Here is a 17,628-nt window from a genome sequence, read left to right on the forward strand (position 1 = left end):
GGGATTTCTACATAAATGTTTTTGCATCCATGGAAAGGCAGGAAGAGGTCACAGCCAATTAGAGCAGTAATTGCTTCTGCCATTTCACCTAAACTGTCTGTGAATGAGTTTTCAGAAAGCTTAATGCAATGGCGGGGAAATGTAAAAAAAAAAAAAAAAAATCCTACCTCTAATTCTTTTGGTGTCTCTGTTGGGAAAGGCAATATTTATAATTGTCAGTGTTAATTTTCTAAGTGATCATCCAACCCAATTTACAGGAGATGTAGGATAGTCATAGGGTGGATGGCAAGCTGAGTCCCCATCTTAAAGTCTTTGTACAATGTCAGGAACTATTTTTGAGTCTGCACTTGAATTATTTTTTCTTGAATAACTTTATTTCTTTTCCAGACAGTCTGCTGTAAATGTGCATGAAAAAAAGGAAAAGGAGGAGAAAAGTATAAGGCTGCATTAAACAATATGAGGAAAGAGTAGAGGTTATGCAAAGTTCAAGAAGCAAAGGGATATGGCTTAGAAAAACACTGAGATAATGAAAGATAATATATAGATGAAGTAACTGCAATATTGTTCCCCCTGAAACTTGCCTCGTGGGCTCCTGAGGGAAAATAGAAGTTGACATCTGCTTACTTTGGATTGCCTAGCTGGAAAAACATATGAGATGATACACATGAGACAAAGTCCTTGTGGGCCCATTGCAGTGCTGATGTGAGTGAGAAGTTCTAGAGGAGAGGGGAGGTAGCAGCAAGCCAAATATTCCTGATCAAACAAGACAGAGGAATAGGATATTTTTATAAGCCTGGTTTAACACTGATTTCATGCATGTTGTTACCTTTTATTCCCCCCTAAAATTAGGAATCTAGTGTAGTTCTTGGGTGTGTTGAAGGTAGAAGCAGTGTCAGGTGAGTTGAAACTAAACATGGATTTAGATTATTTATTAAGAAGAACCTTGGGTTTAGATTATTTATTGAAAAGAAACCCAGGGCCTCAATAGCCTTTTTCAGAATAAGGTTAATGAGACCCTGGGTTTCCCCAGGCTAGGTTGACAGCCTCCCTTATCAGAGGCCCAAGGAAGAGCTTGGGAAGTACTACTTTTTGGGAATTACCTTGGCACAGTTGCTCCTGCCTTAAGGTTGTGAGATGACTTCCTTCCTTTTCAGCCCCATTTCTGTGATTGTTTTGGAAACTGTTTCAAAAAGCACTGAGTTTTGGGGAAGCACCTATGAACAGGCAATTACTTTATCCTGAATAACTTCCCAATAATTTGGTCAAAGCTCTTTTTTACCCTGAGTCTGTCACAGACCTGCCTTAGTTCAACAGCAAGTTCATTGATCAGATTCCTTAATGAAAGCATAGAAATCTAAGTATTTATATCAGTATGCTCCTTAATTCTTCATATGTTTCATGTCTAAAATGTGAATATACTTTAGCCTCTCTAGTAGTTTCTGAACAGCATGGAGTTCAGAACAGTGCATGCTTAACATTTGAAACATTGTATGAAAATATCTGAAAGCTCTTTTTTGTACAAGGGCTTCTTTAAAGCCTTGGGTTTATTCTTTAGTCTTATTTTTTTTTTCTTTCAGTTGCTTCTCACAGTAACATAAAGGCAAATGTAATGGAAACAAGTACTAAGTTCTGGGAATGGCAAATAGAAAAAGGATAAGTAGAGAAAGAAAAAGTTCTGCTTTTCATAGGACTTCAGAAGTCCTTGGGAGCTTGCTAGAAGTGCTGGCTCTGGTCCAATGTGCTTTTATTGGCATACATGAACAAATTACCCAGGGCACAGCTATTTTTCTTACTGTAGTAAAAACAGGGACACTGAATAGAGGCTTTGTGTAGGACAAATATTTTTCCTTTGAAACTGGCTATGAGTTTAAAGTTTATCTAGTGTGCCTTCTGGAAAGGGGGAAAATACACTTCTTAATCTCACAGAATAGAAAATGTATTCTAGTTTAGGCAACTCAGAGCTCAATAAGCAAAATTTACTCATTGGTGAGGAGCTGGTATAGTTTTATAATAAGCAGCATCATTTCTTAGTTGCCTAGAATGTGGGATGAAGCTCTGTTTTTATTGTTTGTAGCTGTGTCCCTCAAAAATTTTCTATGGCTTTCTTCCCTCTAGCACCTCCCAGGGCTCTGATGTTTTCTGGCCACATGGGTGTAGCCAGGAGGATAAGGGTGTTATGGAAAATAGTTTTTAAGATAACATTCATTGCTCTAAAGACTGTCTCTATGGGTAATTCTAATTCCAGTTGGAGCTGTAGCTCACTGTGCTGTTGTGTCATTGCCCTTCAAAACCTGGCATCATCCTGGAGCAGCAGGGTCTCAGGTTAATTATAAGGTTGATTATTATTAATTTAATATTTATATTATTAATAAGGTTTATTATGATATTATTAACAAAGGTTAATTATTTAACCTTTCTGAGGTCCATAGGAGGGTAACCTGAAGGAAGATTTTAGATGACTGCTTCTTAAATAATGGGTAAAATCACAAGAATCACATCTAGAACAATTTTTGTAGCGGTTGGAAGTGAATGGAGCAGTCAAATTTCCCCAGGCTCACCTGTCATTCCTCCAGCCAGGAAAGGATCAAAAGGCATTACCTCATATGGCTTTTTAGCTCCTTCCCTTTCTCCTTCCCACCCACACTTACTTCACACACATTTATTTCTAATAAAAGCCATTGCAGAACAAAAAATTCATGTTCAGAAAGATTTTTGAAAATTGTCCTCCTTCAAAAACTGTGGGAGCTTTCCAAACAGTCCAGTAGCTCCACTGAGGTTTCCTGGGGGCAAGGTATCTTGGGCTTCTCTCCCACACTATCTGACATTAGTTTTAAGAAAATTTGACATTAAAAATGCCTCAGCAAATGCTTTCATTTGAATGAATAAGCAAATTGCAATAAAATACCTGTTGTAACATTTCAGAATCCATTTCTAGTGAGAGTTTGTTAAATTTGGCTTGGTAACCATCAATGACAAATTCCTGAGGAAAATTTTCTTGTGAAATTCAAACTTATTTGAGGTAATTGCAGAAAAATACATTTTGTGGTGATCATAATTTGTCTCTTATAAAGGTTTCTAATTTTGTCATCCTTAATCACTGGATGTTTGCTGGAAACCAAATATGTGATTGTAAAGGCATTAAAATTTTCAAAAGTATATATATTTTTTCTTCTGGAAGTCAAGCCTGTAAACTTGCCAAGCCTGGGCATTCAGAGACTGCTTTTGAAAATGTGAATCTGTGAATTGAGTTGGAAAATAATCATATTTATGCATTTGATTCAGGTACTTTAAAACAAAACAAAACATCAAAAATATGGTATTTGCTGAGTTTATGTACGTGGAATGGAAATGCACCTAGAGAAAGGGCTTGGCCCAGGTTAATGGATGAGAAAATTGTATCTGTACAGCAAAACATAAATGATTGCAACCAGAAAACCAGAGGCATGGAACACCAAAAGTTTAAATCCTATTTCCTTCCCACAAATGGTGGGATCTGCTATTGTTCAGCCTATTTTCATCCAGGAAACAATTGCTGAGTTGCATAAGTGCACTGTAAATACTGTGGCAGGGTGTGACTTCAGTCAGCTGTGACCTCAGCTCCGTGAGTTCTTTTTACACTTGACTCACTTTGTGCTGAATAATTGGAATAATAATTGCAGCCCTGATGTGGACAAAGGCACAAGGTAGTGCCTTTAGTTTACTTGCTGAATTGCAATATAGTGGGGTTTTGGGGTTTTTTTGGGGTTATATGTGTGTAAACACAAACAAAAAAGTCAATGATCAAGTCTTCTGGCGACCCCCAACAAACCTCTCTAGCTGATGCTGGTGATGCCCTGTGAAAGGTGACCTAGAACAGAGGCTGGATGGAGTTAAAGAATAAAGCAGGGATTTATTAAAAGGATCTCCTCAATGGATCCACTTTGGGCAGCACAAGAGCCCAGCCAGGGCTGCACCCAAGATGAACCAAAATGGCCCCAAAATGCACGAGCGGGCACGGGGTCTGTCCCTGGGATCAGTTCTGCTCCATTTGCATCTTGCAGTTCATTGTCCCGTTCCAGCTTTAGCCCCTGCAGTCCCACCCTGCTTGTTTTTCTCTCTCCAGCCCACGGTGTTTGTGCTCTTGGGGCTGAGATTTGGATCATTTGTCCTTGGTCCCCAGCTGGAGCAGGAATTGTTTTGTCTCCCTGCTCTGTGCACAGAGCTCACCATCCCCTGATATGAAGCTCAGAATTACACGCTAAAGCAGCACAGAATCTGAAAAATATAAAAGCTAAAACCTGAGGCATCACTGGGGTGCAGGTGAGTTATTGCATGTCTGAAAGTGCTGAGAGCTGCTCAGACCACAGTGAAGGTCATACACCCCACTGCAGTCATATGCCTGTTTTTAACCTCAGGTGAGGGGGAGCTGTCCTTGAAGTTTATTGTTTCAGATTCATGCTTCAGAAGGAAAAACCATCAAGGAAATGCTGCATGATAGAGTCTGTTTGACTTCACTCTTCTGTGTGAGCAAACAAGTCACACAGCTCTTCTCATGTCTCTACTTTATTCTGCTGTGGAGTAGGAAATGATTTTGGGTTTCCTGATTGGTGGCAAAAAGGCATTTCAAGCAGAAGGAAAAAAAAATAAAGCAATATTCCCTTGAAAAATATTTTTCCCAGTGCAAATTTTTCAGTGAAAACAAAATAATTGCATTTTTCGACTGCATTCAATCATTCAATTGAATATCTCAGTTGGTCTGGTGATGGTATTATGGGTTCTTTTTTTTCATAGATGGGAAAATTGAACAAATTTGTTGTTTGTAAAAGTCAGTGACTGCTCCTGCTAGGGTTTAAAATAGCTTATAGTGCAACTTATCCTCCAACTTTATTGAAAAATTTATTGGCTTTCCCTGCATTTTCTCTCTTCTGCCTCATTTTCAGAGTCTCTATGGACTTGTTACCATGTGGACACTGTGCATCCAGGCCCCTTCTCATGGTGTCTCCTCTTAGTAATGAAAAATACAACAGGTACTGACCTGGATGGCAACTCAGGAGGAGCAGTTTCCCCCATAGATTCAAGACAAAACAGTTTTTATAGGCCCCAGAGTTTGAAAAAAAAAATAAGATTCCTGTAACAGAGGGGAAGTTTTAAAGAAAACACCCATTTCTCTGCCAAAAGAGTCTATGAACCAGCTTCAGTCAAACCTCTGTGCTGAAGTAGGGCTCAGGTTTGACTCCCAGCTATTGCCATTGTTGCTGCTGTTCACTGCAGCTTCACAACCACGTCTTTGAGAATAAATTCCTCTCCTTATGTGCTTTATGTGTGTATGACAAGTGAAAAGCTCATCCCTTTTAGGAGGCTTGCTGACTAGGTTTGCAATTAATTCAAATACTTTCCAGGAATCATGTGTTAATTTAATACTTGAATATACACATGATGTTGCAACTACTTTGACAATATTAGGGGAATATTTAAAATTAATTCTGAGAATATGAATACTCTGCTGCCTTTTCTGGCCTTAAAAAATGTTTAATCCCCAAAACTTTTATTGGTGATGTTTGGTTTAGATTGCCTTACCTAAAGTCATGAGGATTTGCATATCAGTCTTGTGAAACCTTGTTTGCACATTATTTGAGTCAGGGAAGTTTGAAGAGTTAGTCAGCATCGTTAGAATAGTATGTGCTTATTTATTAAGTTTTAAAATTAAACTTTTAGATTTGCTGTTGAGTTCTACTGTGAGCTTACCCTTATGCTCAGCATTGCTGATTTGTTGTGGTTTGATCAATAACTTCTAAATTTTTCAATTGCACCTATTTGTTCAACTTTATTAAACAGTGCCTTTTCTCTTTTCACTGGCATGCAAACTGCCATTTTAATGTTTTTGGGGTACCATATAGAAAATCTAAATCTTCCAGTAAAACAAGGAGCATGGACCCTTGCCATATTAAAGTTTGAGGCCTTCCAGATACATGTTAGTTTGCATTCAGAGCACTTTACTGGTGAAAGAGCTGAAGATTCAATAAACAAAGTGAAATCATCAAGGAAAGCCATCAGTGGGTGGTCCAAAATGGTTTGGAGCATGAGTGTTCAAGATCATCAGGGAGCCAGTGGATGTTCCTTCTACTCAGCTTTGTCTTGTTTAATTCAGAATTGTAACCTGCTACAGACACAGAAATCGGTTTTCTATGTCAGTAACTGATGGACTTCAATAACTTCACCAAGGCTGAAGAAAGCAAATTTGTGAAAACAAAAATGAAATCTTGCCACATTTCTATTCAACCAAATTAGAGAGGTGTTGAAGAGTGTTCCTGCCTTTTTTTCCCCTCCTCCTCCTTCATGTTAATTTTTACAGTCTGGTTGGAGTATATCATTATAAGGTTTCAGTTCAGCTTTTGTTATGAACTGTACCACGCCAGTTTTAATATTGTCATGGCACAGTTATTAACTGGCTAATAAATGTGGGTAGGTGGTTAAACCAGTTTCATTTGGGCAAATTGAAGCAGCTCTTAAACTTTTTTAACTTTTTAACTGTTGGAAGTTCTTTCATTTTTTGAACAGAATGAGAGGAAAACTTTATCTAAAACAACACCTAAAGACATTATCATATTAACCTTTAAATACTTTAGAAGTTTTAGATTTCCATTTCTAAAGTGGTGGCTTTAAAGTTGGATGTATACTGCAAACTGAGTTTCAAAGTAGTGTCTGGAGTGCCATCTTTTGAAATCTAATGATCTCATTTGAAGTAGGATGTATCAAAGAATAAAAAGAAATAAGGAAAAAAAAATCAGGAAGTATGAAGAAGGGAGATACAGCTGCGGTTTCTGTGCTGGGTCAGAAGAATTCACCAGTCAGCAGTTTCAAGGCCGGTTTTGTTTCATTAAAAAAATTAAAATTTTAATAAAACAAAACACAAAAAAACCCCAAAAAAACCAAAACCCAACCAAAAAACCAACCAAACAAAACAAAACCCTACAAAAAACAAACCCACCAAAATCCCAAACCAGGACAAGTTTTTGTACATCACTTCAAGTGAAGATACTGAGTGTGTTGTAGGCACATTGGAATTGGGATTTATGAGTAAAAATGGTGTCTTTTGTCAGTTCACTACTCTACTTGACATAGGCTGACCAAAAATACTGATTTTGATGGTACATTATAATCCCTTTTTTCTACTTTCCTCTACAAATTCCTTCATGTGCCATAAACCCCTTCCTCTTTGGACTGCTCTGTATGTGTGAAAGGTTTTTTGTTTGGATTTTTGGGTTGTTTTTTTTTATTCTTTCTTTTATACAAGATATTCCAGCTGTGGTGATACATTCTGCAAGGACTGCATAATGATCTTGATCTTGGTAATTAATACTAACATTGCTTTAGATGAGGTGGTTAATTCTCTAATTAAAAATAGCAGTGAGTGGTGGCTTCAGTGCTTGGCATATTTATTAATGTTCCTTTGTTGCAATGGGGATTTTAAGTCTTTGAAGCTTTTGTATCTGTAGAGCTGTTTTATTTTCTTTCAATATGGTTAATTATAAATCATGGCCCAGACCTGAAAGGGATGGAAATAAGTTGCCATGCCAGAATAAGAACCTGTTTTCAAGCAGGGTCTTTATTAGTGTGGCAATAATAAGGGCAAAGTCTATGAACATGGTCTGAGGTTTATTCATTCAGTTCTTCCTGTTGCTCTCCATATTTCTTTCCTTTCCCAAAATAAAAGATAGCCATCTTAATTGTATTGTTAGAATATTTCTTTAACAGTGAATCACTGGGAAATATCATAGTAGGAAAAATAAGACTTCTAGGGCTTTTTTTAATCTTAGTTTGTCCAATGGAAATCTTTTCTTTTAGATAAGAATTTGTGTTCTGAAGACAAGCCTTTATCTACTTTGGCTGGTAATTATGATCACAGATTTTCTCTAATAAATTTATCCCCTCCCTCCTGCTGAAAGGAATGCTGCTAATGAATTTAGCATACTCCTTTTCAGTGAGGGACTCGGGGAAGAGTATTAGATTTCAGAAAGTGTCAGTGGAAATCAAAACACTTTCTGAAGCTGGCAAAAGCAGCACTGATGGAGCTTGTCTGCTGCACTGCACTGTGGAGAGGGATGTGAATACATTTACAAATCCCCCCTGGGCACTCTGTGTGCCCTGTCCCCTGCCCAGACAGAGTGGTGTTTTTTGTCTGTCACTGTCTTTATTTGCCCCTGTGACCCCTTACACAAACAGGTAAATAATATTTATTATTGCTGAATATTTATTATTTATTTAAATTTATTTATTTATTTATTAAAATTATTTAAATTCATTTTAGTTATTTAAAATATTTATTATTTACTCCTTATAGGAAGCTGAAGCTCAGCTTTCTATAAGGAGTAAAATTCAGGCAGGAGAGGGAGACACATCCAGCCCTTTCCATCCCACCTCCAGGTTTCTTTAGCAGGAACCCCAGCTAGTTAACACTGCATCCAGCACTAAAACCTAAAACCAGGATGCAAAGAAGTGCAGATTTGCATAAACTCAAATGCACTGTAATTAGTGCTAAGGGTCATGCTGGACAACTGCTCTGAATGCAGAGACATCCTGACGGTAGCAGCATTTTCAAAATTTATTTATGAACAAATTTTCTGGTGCTTGGACACAGGAGTGAATACTGGAGTATATACAGCTCAGAGAGCTTCAAAAATAAATATAAATAAATATAGAGTGGTTTGAGAGAGGCAAAGGGGACAACAGTCACAGTGGTGGGGAATCAAGTTAATTTATTTTGTGTTCAAACTGCAGCACTTGTAAGTCCTGGCTTTCAATTTTCTGCATTGGTTTTTTGCTGTCATCTTGTCTACCAGCTTTTGGATGCTCCAACCTGCTTAACAGGAAACTGAAAACATTGCAGAGCAAAGCTGCTGCCAGCTCAAGCAAAGGCAGTTTTTCTCAGAGAAATTCTGCTATCAGTGCACTGAAGCTGGAAAATCCCCAGGGATCATTTCAGAAGTATCACTTACTCATGCATTCATGTGCATTTTGGTGTTTATCTCCAGGCAAGGTGTCCAACAAGCAGCAGAACTCGTGTTTGCTCTTGGTTGTGCTCTGAAGCAAGTCCCAAAGCAGAGGGCAGCAGCAGCCACATTCCAACTGGCTCCACGGGATGTATTTCTGCCAGGAGATTCCCATTTGTAAAATCTGTGGCTGCAGTGAAGATACAAATAGAAGAGTAATGGGTCAGAATAGCAAGGTAGACATCAGGAGATGCTGTTTGAAAATTTAGCACCAGGAGGGAAAGTTGTGTGTGGGTGAACAGGGTGAGGTTTGAGAAGAAACAGATGAAAAATGGCAAGTCACACAGCAAGCTAAACAGTTTTTTGTACATTCTGCAGGTCAGCAGTGCTGAAAGCTGTGGGATAGCAGTGAGAGGCATTTTTACTGAATGCACAGTGAGCCATGAGTACGTGGATTTTTTAAAATTTTTTTCTTCCTGTTGTTTTTTTCTTCCATAATACTTTTGAAAGGGGAAGGGTGGAGAGAGAGTGTCCTTATCTGACATTGCTGCACTCACCAGGGAATGGTGTTACCTTGTAATGTCCATTGCTTTTGTTTAGGCTGCAGTTACAGCCTGGGCTCTGCCTGCCTGGGGAGTATTTTGGTGGGTTTGGGGGATACATGATAGCAATAACATTTTCTAATCAGTAGACAATAATTATTCCAGCCATTATTGGCTTTCCTGTGCATCCTTTTCTCCTTAGCCCTTCCCCCTCCATAATTTCTATGATATCTGCATCACTAAGTTGTTTCTCTTTTGGTTTCCATATGATATTGTGATCTGCCTCTGGGTGGGACTGATGGCTTCAGGATGAGTGGAAAAGCACCAGGCTCTGGAATATCTAATTTGCTCTAATGATGCAGCTCTGCCTTTCTGGGAAAAATATATATATATATTTTTTAATAACCTGGGGGATTTTGTTATGTTCAAACTTTTATTAGGAAATGACATGGCAGGACATGTGAGCTGTTGATGTGCCACATAAATTGCATTGTTTTCACAAGGCTGCCATGCTACAAGATGGGGAAGACAAAGAGTAATTTTTTTAAAAACAGTGCTCTTGACTGATATAATCATGTTGTACACTGGCATGATTCTCCCCATGCTTGGAATTACCACCTGTAACTGCTGAAGAACAAAAGCACGTCTGTCTCAGAAATGGTTTCTCTGTTTTAAAGGCTGGAACCTTGTCATTTACAGAGCTCCTGATTACCAATATCTCTTCAAAAATAAAGCTGATGGTAGCAGGGAAGTCCTAGGTGGATTTTTTTGTTGTTGTTGAGATAATTTTTTGGATTTTTTTTGTTTGTTTTTCAAAATAAAATGTTTGTAAATATTTTGTAAAAATAATATTTATAAATATTTTAAACTTATTTTAATAATATATTATTTTAACATAGGTAAGGAGAAATACTACTATATTTTTCTTCTTCTTATTATTTTATCTGTTTTCTTATTATTATTTTCTTTTTGAAATCTTACTTAGCTTTCCTGGTTTAAATATTTCTTTTTCTGAGCAGGCATGAGTATTTTTTTTTTTTTTCAGGATCCTGAGATATGACCATTTTTGGTCACATTCACAATTAAACTGTTGATACTTGAGCTCTAATTGAAGAGGGATTTCACAGTTAATTGTGAAGGATGTTTATTTTAAAGTCTGGGACACTAGTGGAGGTTGCTGTGAACTGCTGGGCTGGGGTGAAAGGGAAGATTAAAGAGGAAGTGGAGTTTATTAATAGACTCCTGGTTGACAATGGCTTTGCAGTGTGCAGGGGGTGACTTTTGCTGCAGGACTGACTGGTTATAAGAGATGAAAGAGCATTTGAGATGAGAAACACAGCAGAGAAAGCTGTACAAGGCAATAATAAAGCCCTGCACATACTGTTACCCTTTTGTGGTTTTTCACTTTTCTTCATCATGCACTTAATTAAAAAAAAATTAAAGCATTTTCCTGAATTTTTTAATGAAACGTTTAGGTTGAATGAGATCCAATTGTGTGATAATTCTGGGGAGTCACAAGTAGCTTTTTGATGCTGTTATAAATATTTGAACTAATTATAAATAATTACAATAAAGGGTTTGTTTGTATTCACATTCTGGAAGTTTCTTGAACCAAGTGACAGAAGCATTGCATGAAATTGTAATAACATTGAAAGTGTCATGTCAAGGTAGATGTGCTGGAATTTCAGAAGCACTGGAAAATTGCACGAAGGACAGGAAATATTGCTGGCTTTATTCAACTATCTAATAGTAAGTGGTGTTTTGTTTGCATATCAGCTAAAGCTGACTAAAATTTTTGTGTTTACTTGGCAGAAGAAGCTGCTTGTTCTTTATTTTGTATTTTAATAGTCAAACTGTTTTACTTCAGATTTTCAGTATGTCTTCATCCAAAACATAATTCTGAAGCTTTTTGCATTTAAGTGGTGTTGTGCCTTACAGTGGGCAAGTATTTAGTCATGAGAGATGGTTTCTTTCCCCAATGTGAAAATCTGCTGCTCAGCTGTCTTGCTGCTTTCAAACTCAGTGTGTCACACTGACTTCAAAGGCTGAAGCTTGAAATTCTAATACATTACATTCTAATATATTACATTCCTTCTACTTAAAATATCTGCTTCACTACCTCCATAAAATTGAGTGAATACAAATACAAACCAAGCATTTGTCAGATTAGGATGGAATTATTCTGACAAAGTCTTCAGCCAAGGGTTTTTTTTCCCCCCCCCAGATCTCACTTTAAGACAGATAGTTGCAGAGTTTCTTACAAATAGGCCTAGGAAAAAGACTACAAATCAAAAAAGATTATGACAAATAGAATTATTCAATGAGTGCTATCTTAAACAATGTGCGGATGGAAAGTAAAGCGGGGATACCAAACAGCAGCAGTGATAATTTGTGTGTTTTGGATGTGGAAGCTAATCACAGGGGAAACTGCTAAGCAGGGCAGCAAATTGAGCGTGGTTGCAGATGATGATAAGAATTAACAGCTGATAGAAAGTGGTGGAGAGCTCAGGGGCAGCCTGGGCTGGAGAGGGGCACTCTGAGCTGAAGCAGGGAGTGCACAGTGAGCTGGCAAATTCTGCTGAGAAAATGAACAGTTGTATCCTTTCAAGTCATGGGATGATTTCAGGATGCTTCCCAAAGGTTGTAATTGCTAATGAATTGAGCAGCACTCAGCATAGGTAGTAATTTATTGGAGACAGCTGTTAAGGACTTCACTCTCTATAAAGTCTTAGAGCAGCCAAACTGGCTACCAGCTTGGATATGTGGTATATTTGTGGAGCAAAATGTGCTTGTGTCATTACAGAGATTTCAAAGAAAATTAAATAACCTTTAAAAAATAGTAATAAAAAAATACATATATATATATATATATATATATATATATATATATATATATATATATATATATATATATATATATATACACACACACACACACACTAAGTCAAACTAGCAAGTATGTACCCACTAAAAGCAACACTACCCTTGTACATGATTTCACTTGGTGTGTCAAATCCACCTCAAATACAAATACATAATTTCACTTGGCATGTCTAATACACCAACAAATGCATTGTTCTAGTTAGTTTTGCTGACTGCATCTGGGGTTTGTTCCTCAGAAATGTATAAAAACTGTGCCCTCAGCACCAAAGGCCACCAAAGCTTGTTTGTCTCTTGAACTGACTGATGGATTTACAGCTCAGAACAGATTTTGGTTTTCTTTTTGCATGGGAGAAGGAAGTAGCTGAATACATGTGGGCACTCAATGGGCACTGGCAGGTCAAAGAGCTGCTGCTTCTTTGTAAAACAAGAAGAGAACAGTGAATGTGGGGCAGTGAGATAAATTAGAGCCTCAGAAGAGAAGCTGCTGCAAGGCAGCTCTAGTGCAAACAGAGCAGGCTGTGCTTACTTTGGAAACAGAGATTTTGTAGGTACAAATTTGATCTGGTACACTTCTGACTGCTCTGCAGTGTGACTGAAATGTAGAGAAATATTCAAATTTATATTATTCATGTATATATGTAAATGAAAGAGTATTTGCCCATGGTAAATTTGAATATGAAAGGGTTATGAAAGTCACTTTCCAGAGCTAGTTTTAACTTCAATGGACATGTTATTAAAGGGAGAATTTTTTAAACTGTTTTATCATGGCCTGTTCAGCACTGCTTTTATAGGAAAGGTTTCATTGGGCACGCCAAACTTTCAGGATGTTAAGCACTGCTTAACAAAAAAGAAAAAAAAAAAAAGAGTTTTCTTAAGTACCAAAATATCTAACCAAGTTTCCTTTTGTGCTAACAATTGTGTTTTAATTTGATAATGCATCTTTTCTAACAATTCAGCTGATATGTTTCATAGAATATGTATCAAAAGGTCATTTCAAGAGTTGCATTTGAAAGAAATGAATCGAGGGCTGAAATCAAGCATGCTTGAGCAATAAAGTTACCATTTGGAACATCTTGTTCACATTTGCAGTAGATCTTGTTCTTTATTTAGTGAGCCTTTTATTTCTACAGCTATTCCTAAAGACCATTGTATCAAAAATAATAGCTTTGTTCATGAAATTATAAATTATTTGAAGCTATAACTATCAAATTGCTACTGGGAGAAGTTCCATAGCAGCATCACCAGGATGCAGTTAATAACAATTGAATTTGTTGATGCAATTTCGTTCCCATTTCAACCATAATTTCCTCATTAGGTTTGTATTACACCTGTGTTCAGCCTTCATCTTTTAGGAGACTTCAGTTCATGTGCTGTTTTTCCTTTTCCCAGGTGGTTTCTCCCAGTGAGTGGCAGTGAGAATGAATGGACACATATCCAACACCCCTCCAGGTGGATATGGAAGTTACTTCCCTCAAATGAAGTAAGGTTTTGCCTTTGACTTGCCTTTTATGGACAAAATAGTGTTGTACCTCCTTCTTCAGGCTTCCATTTCAGATAGAGCTGTAATTAGTAGGTCCCACTGGAATTATAAAAAGGCTTTTTCTGTAGAGGAAATAACTGTGGAACCAAAGCGACAGATATTTTTGTGTTCACGTAAGGGAAAACTGTGTTACTGCATGGACTCATCTGGAAGAGCAAAATAAATTGCTGTAGCCGTAACATCCTTATTATGTTACTCAGAGAGGCCTTTGTGTGCCTGAGATGTTTAAGGTTAGCTCTGAGTGAATGCATTTTTATGCATAAAAGATGAGGCTGCCTCTCCCTCCCATCTGTGAGAACAGACTGTTTCCCAGGAAAGAGAACTGAGCAACTGCTACCTGAAAGTGTTACCTTGCCTCAGATAAGAGGGTGATCCCTGTATCAGGGGCATGGTATAGACTCACTCACAGCACTGATGAGAATTTACCCATCTGATGCCAAGGAACAAGTATTCCTGTATGGAGCAGGATATCTGTGGTGTCTTTTTTTTCTCATTAAGGTGAACTCATATATCACTCATTTTTGAAACACTTGTAATCATAGTGCCTTTTCGTTTGTGTAAGACAATGACAGTCATTTTAAGTTTTTCATTAAAAGCTGTTAAAATTGTTAAAAGCAATAAACACTTGTGTATGCAGGTAAAAAACCCCAAATCCTACCCAATTCTTTGGCATAGTCATGATTATTATTGTTATTTTTTATTATTATAAAATTATTATATTTATTATAGATATAATAATATAAAAATATATTTACATAATTTATTAATATATAACATATAACACATTATATATTATATAACATATATAATATTATATATTATAGACATTAATATATTATATAATATATATTATAAAATAGATATTATTATTATTATTATTACTACTACTACTACTACTACTACTACTACTACTATTATTATTACTACTACTACTACTAATGTGAAGTTTGTTACTGGAGTTAAGGTGGTATTTATTTGTATACCACATTCCAGTTGTGCACAAAGTTGTATTAATGCAACAAAAGAGAGCTCAGAAGAACCTGCAGCCCGAGTGAAACATTCTCCCTCATATTCATGGTGTGGAACAAATATCTGGTATCATTCCCTCTGTTACTAATGCTGTAGGTATGTGTAGTAAGGGGAGGGGGTTTTTTTTCAGTGCCTGCCAAATATATCTATACAGAAGTTAACCAGAAATGTTTTCTTCCAGTGGCTATGGCTCCCCAACGTTTGCTCAGGCAGAGAGGGAGCAGAATTCAAGAACAAGTGCAAAAGCTCTCTATGGTAAGGTGGCAAAAACTCTCTAAACTTCTGTGCTAAGTTGTTGTTTAAATAGTGATTGTGATGTGGTGGTGGAAATATTTTACACATATTAATCTGAAAGTGTATGTACATACACAAGGGTGTGTCTGTCAACTGAACTGAAAAACAAAGTGGTTTATTCCTACTAAAGCTAACTAGAAAATGCTCAGTTTACTAGGCAGAGGACTCCCACCTGCTCATTTTCCAGGCAGCATTCATCACAAAACTCAGAGTGATCCTATAGCTAAGTTATGCACCAGGGAGAAGGCATTCAAGTGTTTAGCTGTGCTTAAACCCTTGTGGGGTTTTATTTCTCCTGTACCTCCCTCCCTCCCCAGCTTCATCCCCTGCTAGCAGACAAAGCACTTACAATATTTTTTCTTCTTTGACACAAGGATTCCTAATATTCAACCTAAACATTGAATCAATCTAAGTTCAAATTTACTTTGTTTTAGTGCTGTGCTACAAAAGTCAGTTTCTTGACATAGTGCTGAAGGCAGGAACCGAAACTGAGGAAAATTCTGAGCTGATCATTTTAAAGAGTGATTTCTGCATCCTGTGTGGCTCACTCAGCAAACTGATTGCAAGTGTTGACAAAAATAGTAGGTGGCAACAGAGACCAGCAAGAGGCATTGCAAAAAACTCTTAGCAGATTATTATTTCTTTATGAGAGTTGTGATTTCTTTTTCATTTTATGTCATCATCATAATTTTTCAGGAGTATATGGTTTGAACAGCATGGCAGTACCTGTGTCCTTTAATCTTTGTGAGCTTTTAAAATATCTCTCTGAGCTTTTTCATATCAAACATTGTGGGGTGGTCATGTGTCAGGAGAAGATGGGGACAAGTGAGTAAATTTGATGTGTGTAATGGTATTTTTCACTTCCAAAGTACTTAACTGAATTCAGGTACTAAGGAAAATGCTTGCCATGGAACTGCTAGGTGGTGGCTCCTGTAAAGGGAAATGTTGTCCTTGGTTCACTTTTGTGGCTGGTAGTTGTATCACAGAATGATAGTTGCAGTTGCCAGGAGCTGAATGAAGTAGAGGAATCAGTTATTTTGGAGCTCCAAGTGGATATGTATTGGCACAGCTTTTCAGAGTTTGCAGATTTTACTACTTCTGCTCTGGTTTTTTTTATACATAAAGAAGTAGGGTGTTGCTATCACCACATATATGAGCTGGAGAAAACAAGGAAAGCACCTAAAATCTTTCTCAAATTCAGGGTAATTTTTTTAATTTTTAGCAACAAAGTTACTATTCTGCTGCATCCCATGTCCCTCTTCTTCCTTTGTGATGTTAAAATTTTTGTGCATACTCTCCCAAATGGGCTGAAAAGCAGCTGAGTGATATTGGAATTGTTAAACAGTTTTGAAAATGCTCATAACAAAGTACTATATTTATAATTAATAACTAACGAAATTATTTTATTTGAGAATATGGAGACTGAAATCCTATCAAGCAGGAGGAAGCTGTCTTAGCTTTCTTTTTATATTTGTTGTGCACATATATTTTAAATGTATGTATACTATTTAAGTTAATACAGAAAGCTCATGTGTTTAATAGATTCACTTTTACTGGAAGAAATATATGTAATTTTACTGTAAAAGTCAAATGACTGTGGATTTTTTTTCTTTTACTAAAATGTGAAAACATGAGGTCAGCACCAAATTTTCCATTAAAATGTTCCTTTTCTTGGAAAACTTGAGAGTCAATTGGAGTGAGCCACCTATCCCTGACTATCAAGTAAAATGATGCCTGGGCTTCTAAGTGACCACTTGATATTGAACTCAATTTCTTCCAAGCACTGTAAAGACTAGATAAAAATAAAAATAAAATTAAGAAAATTAAAAGTAATAATAAAAGTAATAATAACAACAACAGCAACAACGATTATTACTGTGATTATTACTTGTTTTTATATATGTGTATGTTTCTGTCCTGGCATATATGTAGGCATGTTTATGTCCTGGCATGAATTTTATGCCTTTGATGCCATTGCTGAGGAGATTCATGAATATTCAGCCCTTGAGCCACCACACAGAAGGTTGGCTATGGTGCTGTGGGAAAGGAGGCTGGAATATTATTGGTGTTACCAATTATTGGTGTTCAGCTATTAATTATTGTTATTATTGGTGTTCAGCTCAAAGCCAGACCGGAGCCATCACTATCTCTAATGTGCCTGTCTGATAGTGAAAACTTCCTTGCAATTGCCTTTTTTCCTGTGCAATAATCCCTTTGTTTTCACTCATTTCCTTCCTGAAATGAGCTGTTTTCTATTTGCATGACAAATCTCTCTCTGAGGCGAGGGAAGGTGCTCTCTGCACATTTTTATGGGGTTTATTTCATCGTTTGCTTCCTGCTCTCTCCATCTGAGATGGGTTTTGGCTCCTGC

The 17,628-nt window shown here is 37.0% G+C and overlaps 1 protein-coding gene across 5 annotated transcripts in view; it reads left to right on the forward strand.

The window, feature by feature from the left end:
• Positions 1 to 17,628, forward strand: part of EPS8 (EGFR pathway substrate 8, signaling adaptor) — a 124,700-nt gene that overhangs the window by 62,667 nt on the left and 44,405 nt on the right. For all 5 annotated transcript variants that reach the window (XM_071422116.1, XM_071422119.1, XM_071422118.1 and 2 more), the window contains 2 exons: positions 13,784 to 13,874; positions 15,145 to 15,218. In XM_071422116.1, coding sequence (XP_071278217.1) covers positions 13,813 to 13,874; positions 15,145 to 15,218 — 136 coding nt within the window. In that variant the 5' untranslated portion in view covers positions 13,784 to 13,812. The remainder of the gene's footprint in view (positions 1 to 13,783; positions 13,875 to 15,144; positions 15,219 to 17,628) is intronic.

The sequence above is a fragment of the Agelaius tricolor genome, unplaced genomic scaffold (genome assembly GCF_023055355.1).
Source record: "Agelaius tricolor isolate 1412-34295 unplaced genomic scaffold, bAgeTri1.0.p SCAF_3, whole genome shotgun sequence".
In the NCBI taxonomy this organism is placed as follows: Eukaryota; Metazoa; Chordata; class Aves; order Passeriformes; family Icteridae; genus Agelaius; species Agelaius tricolor.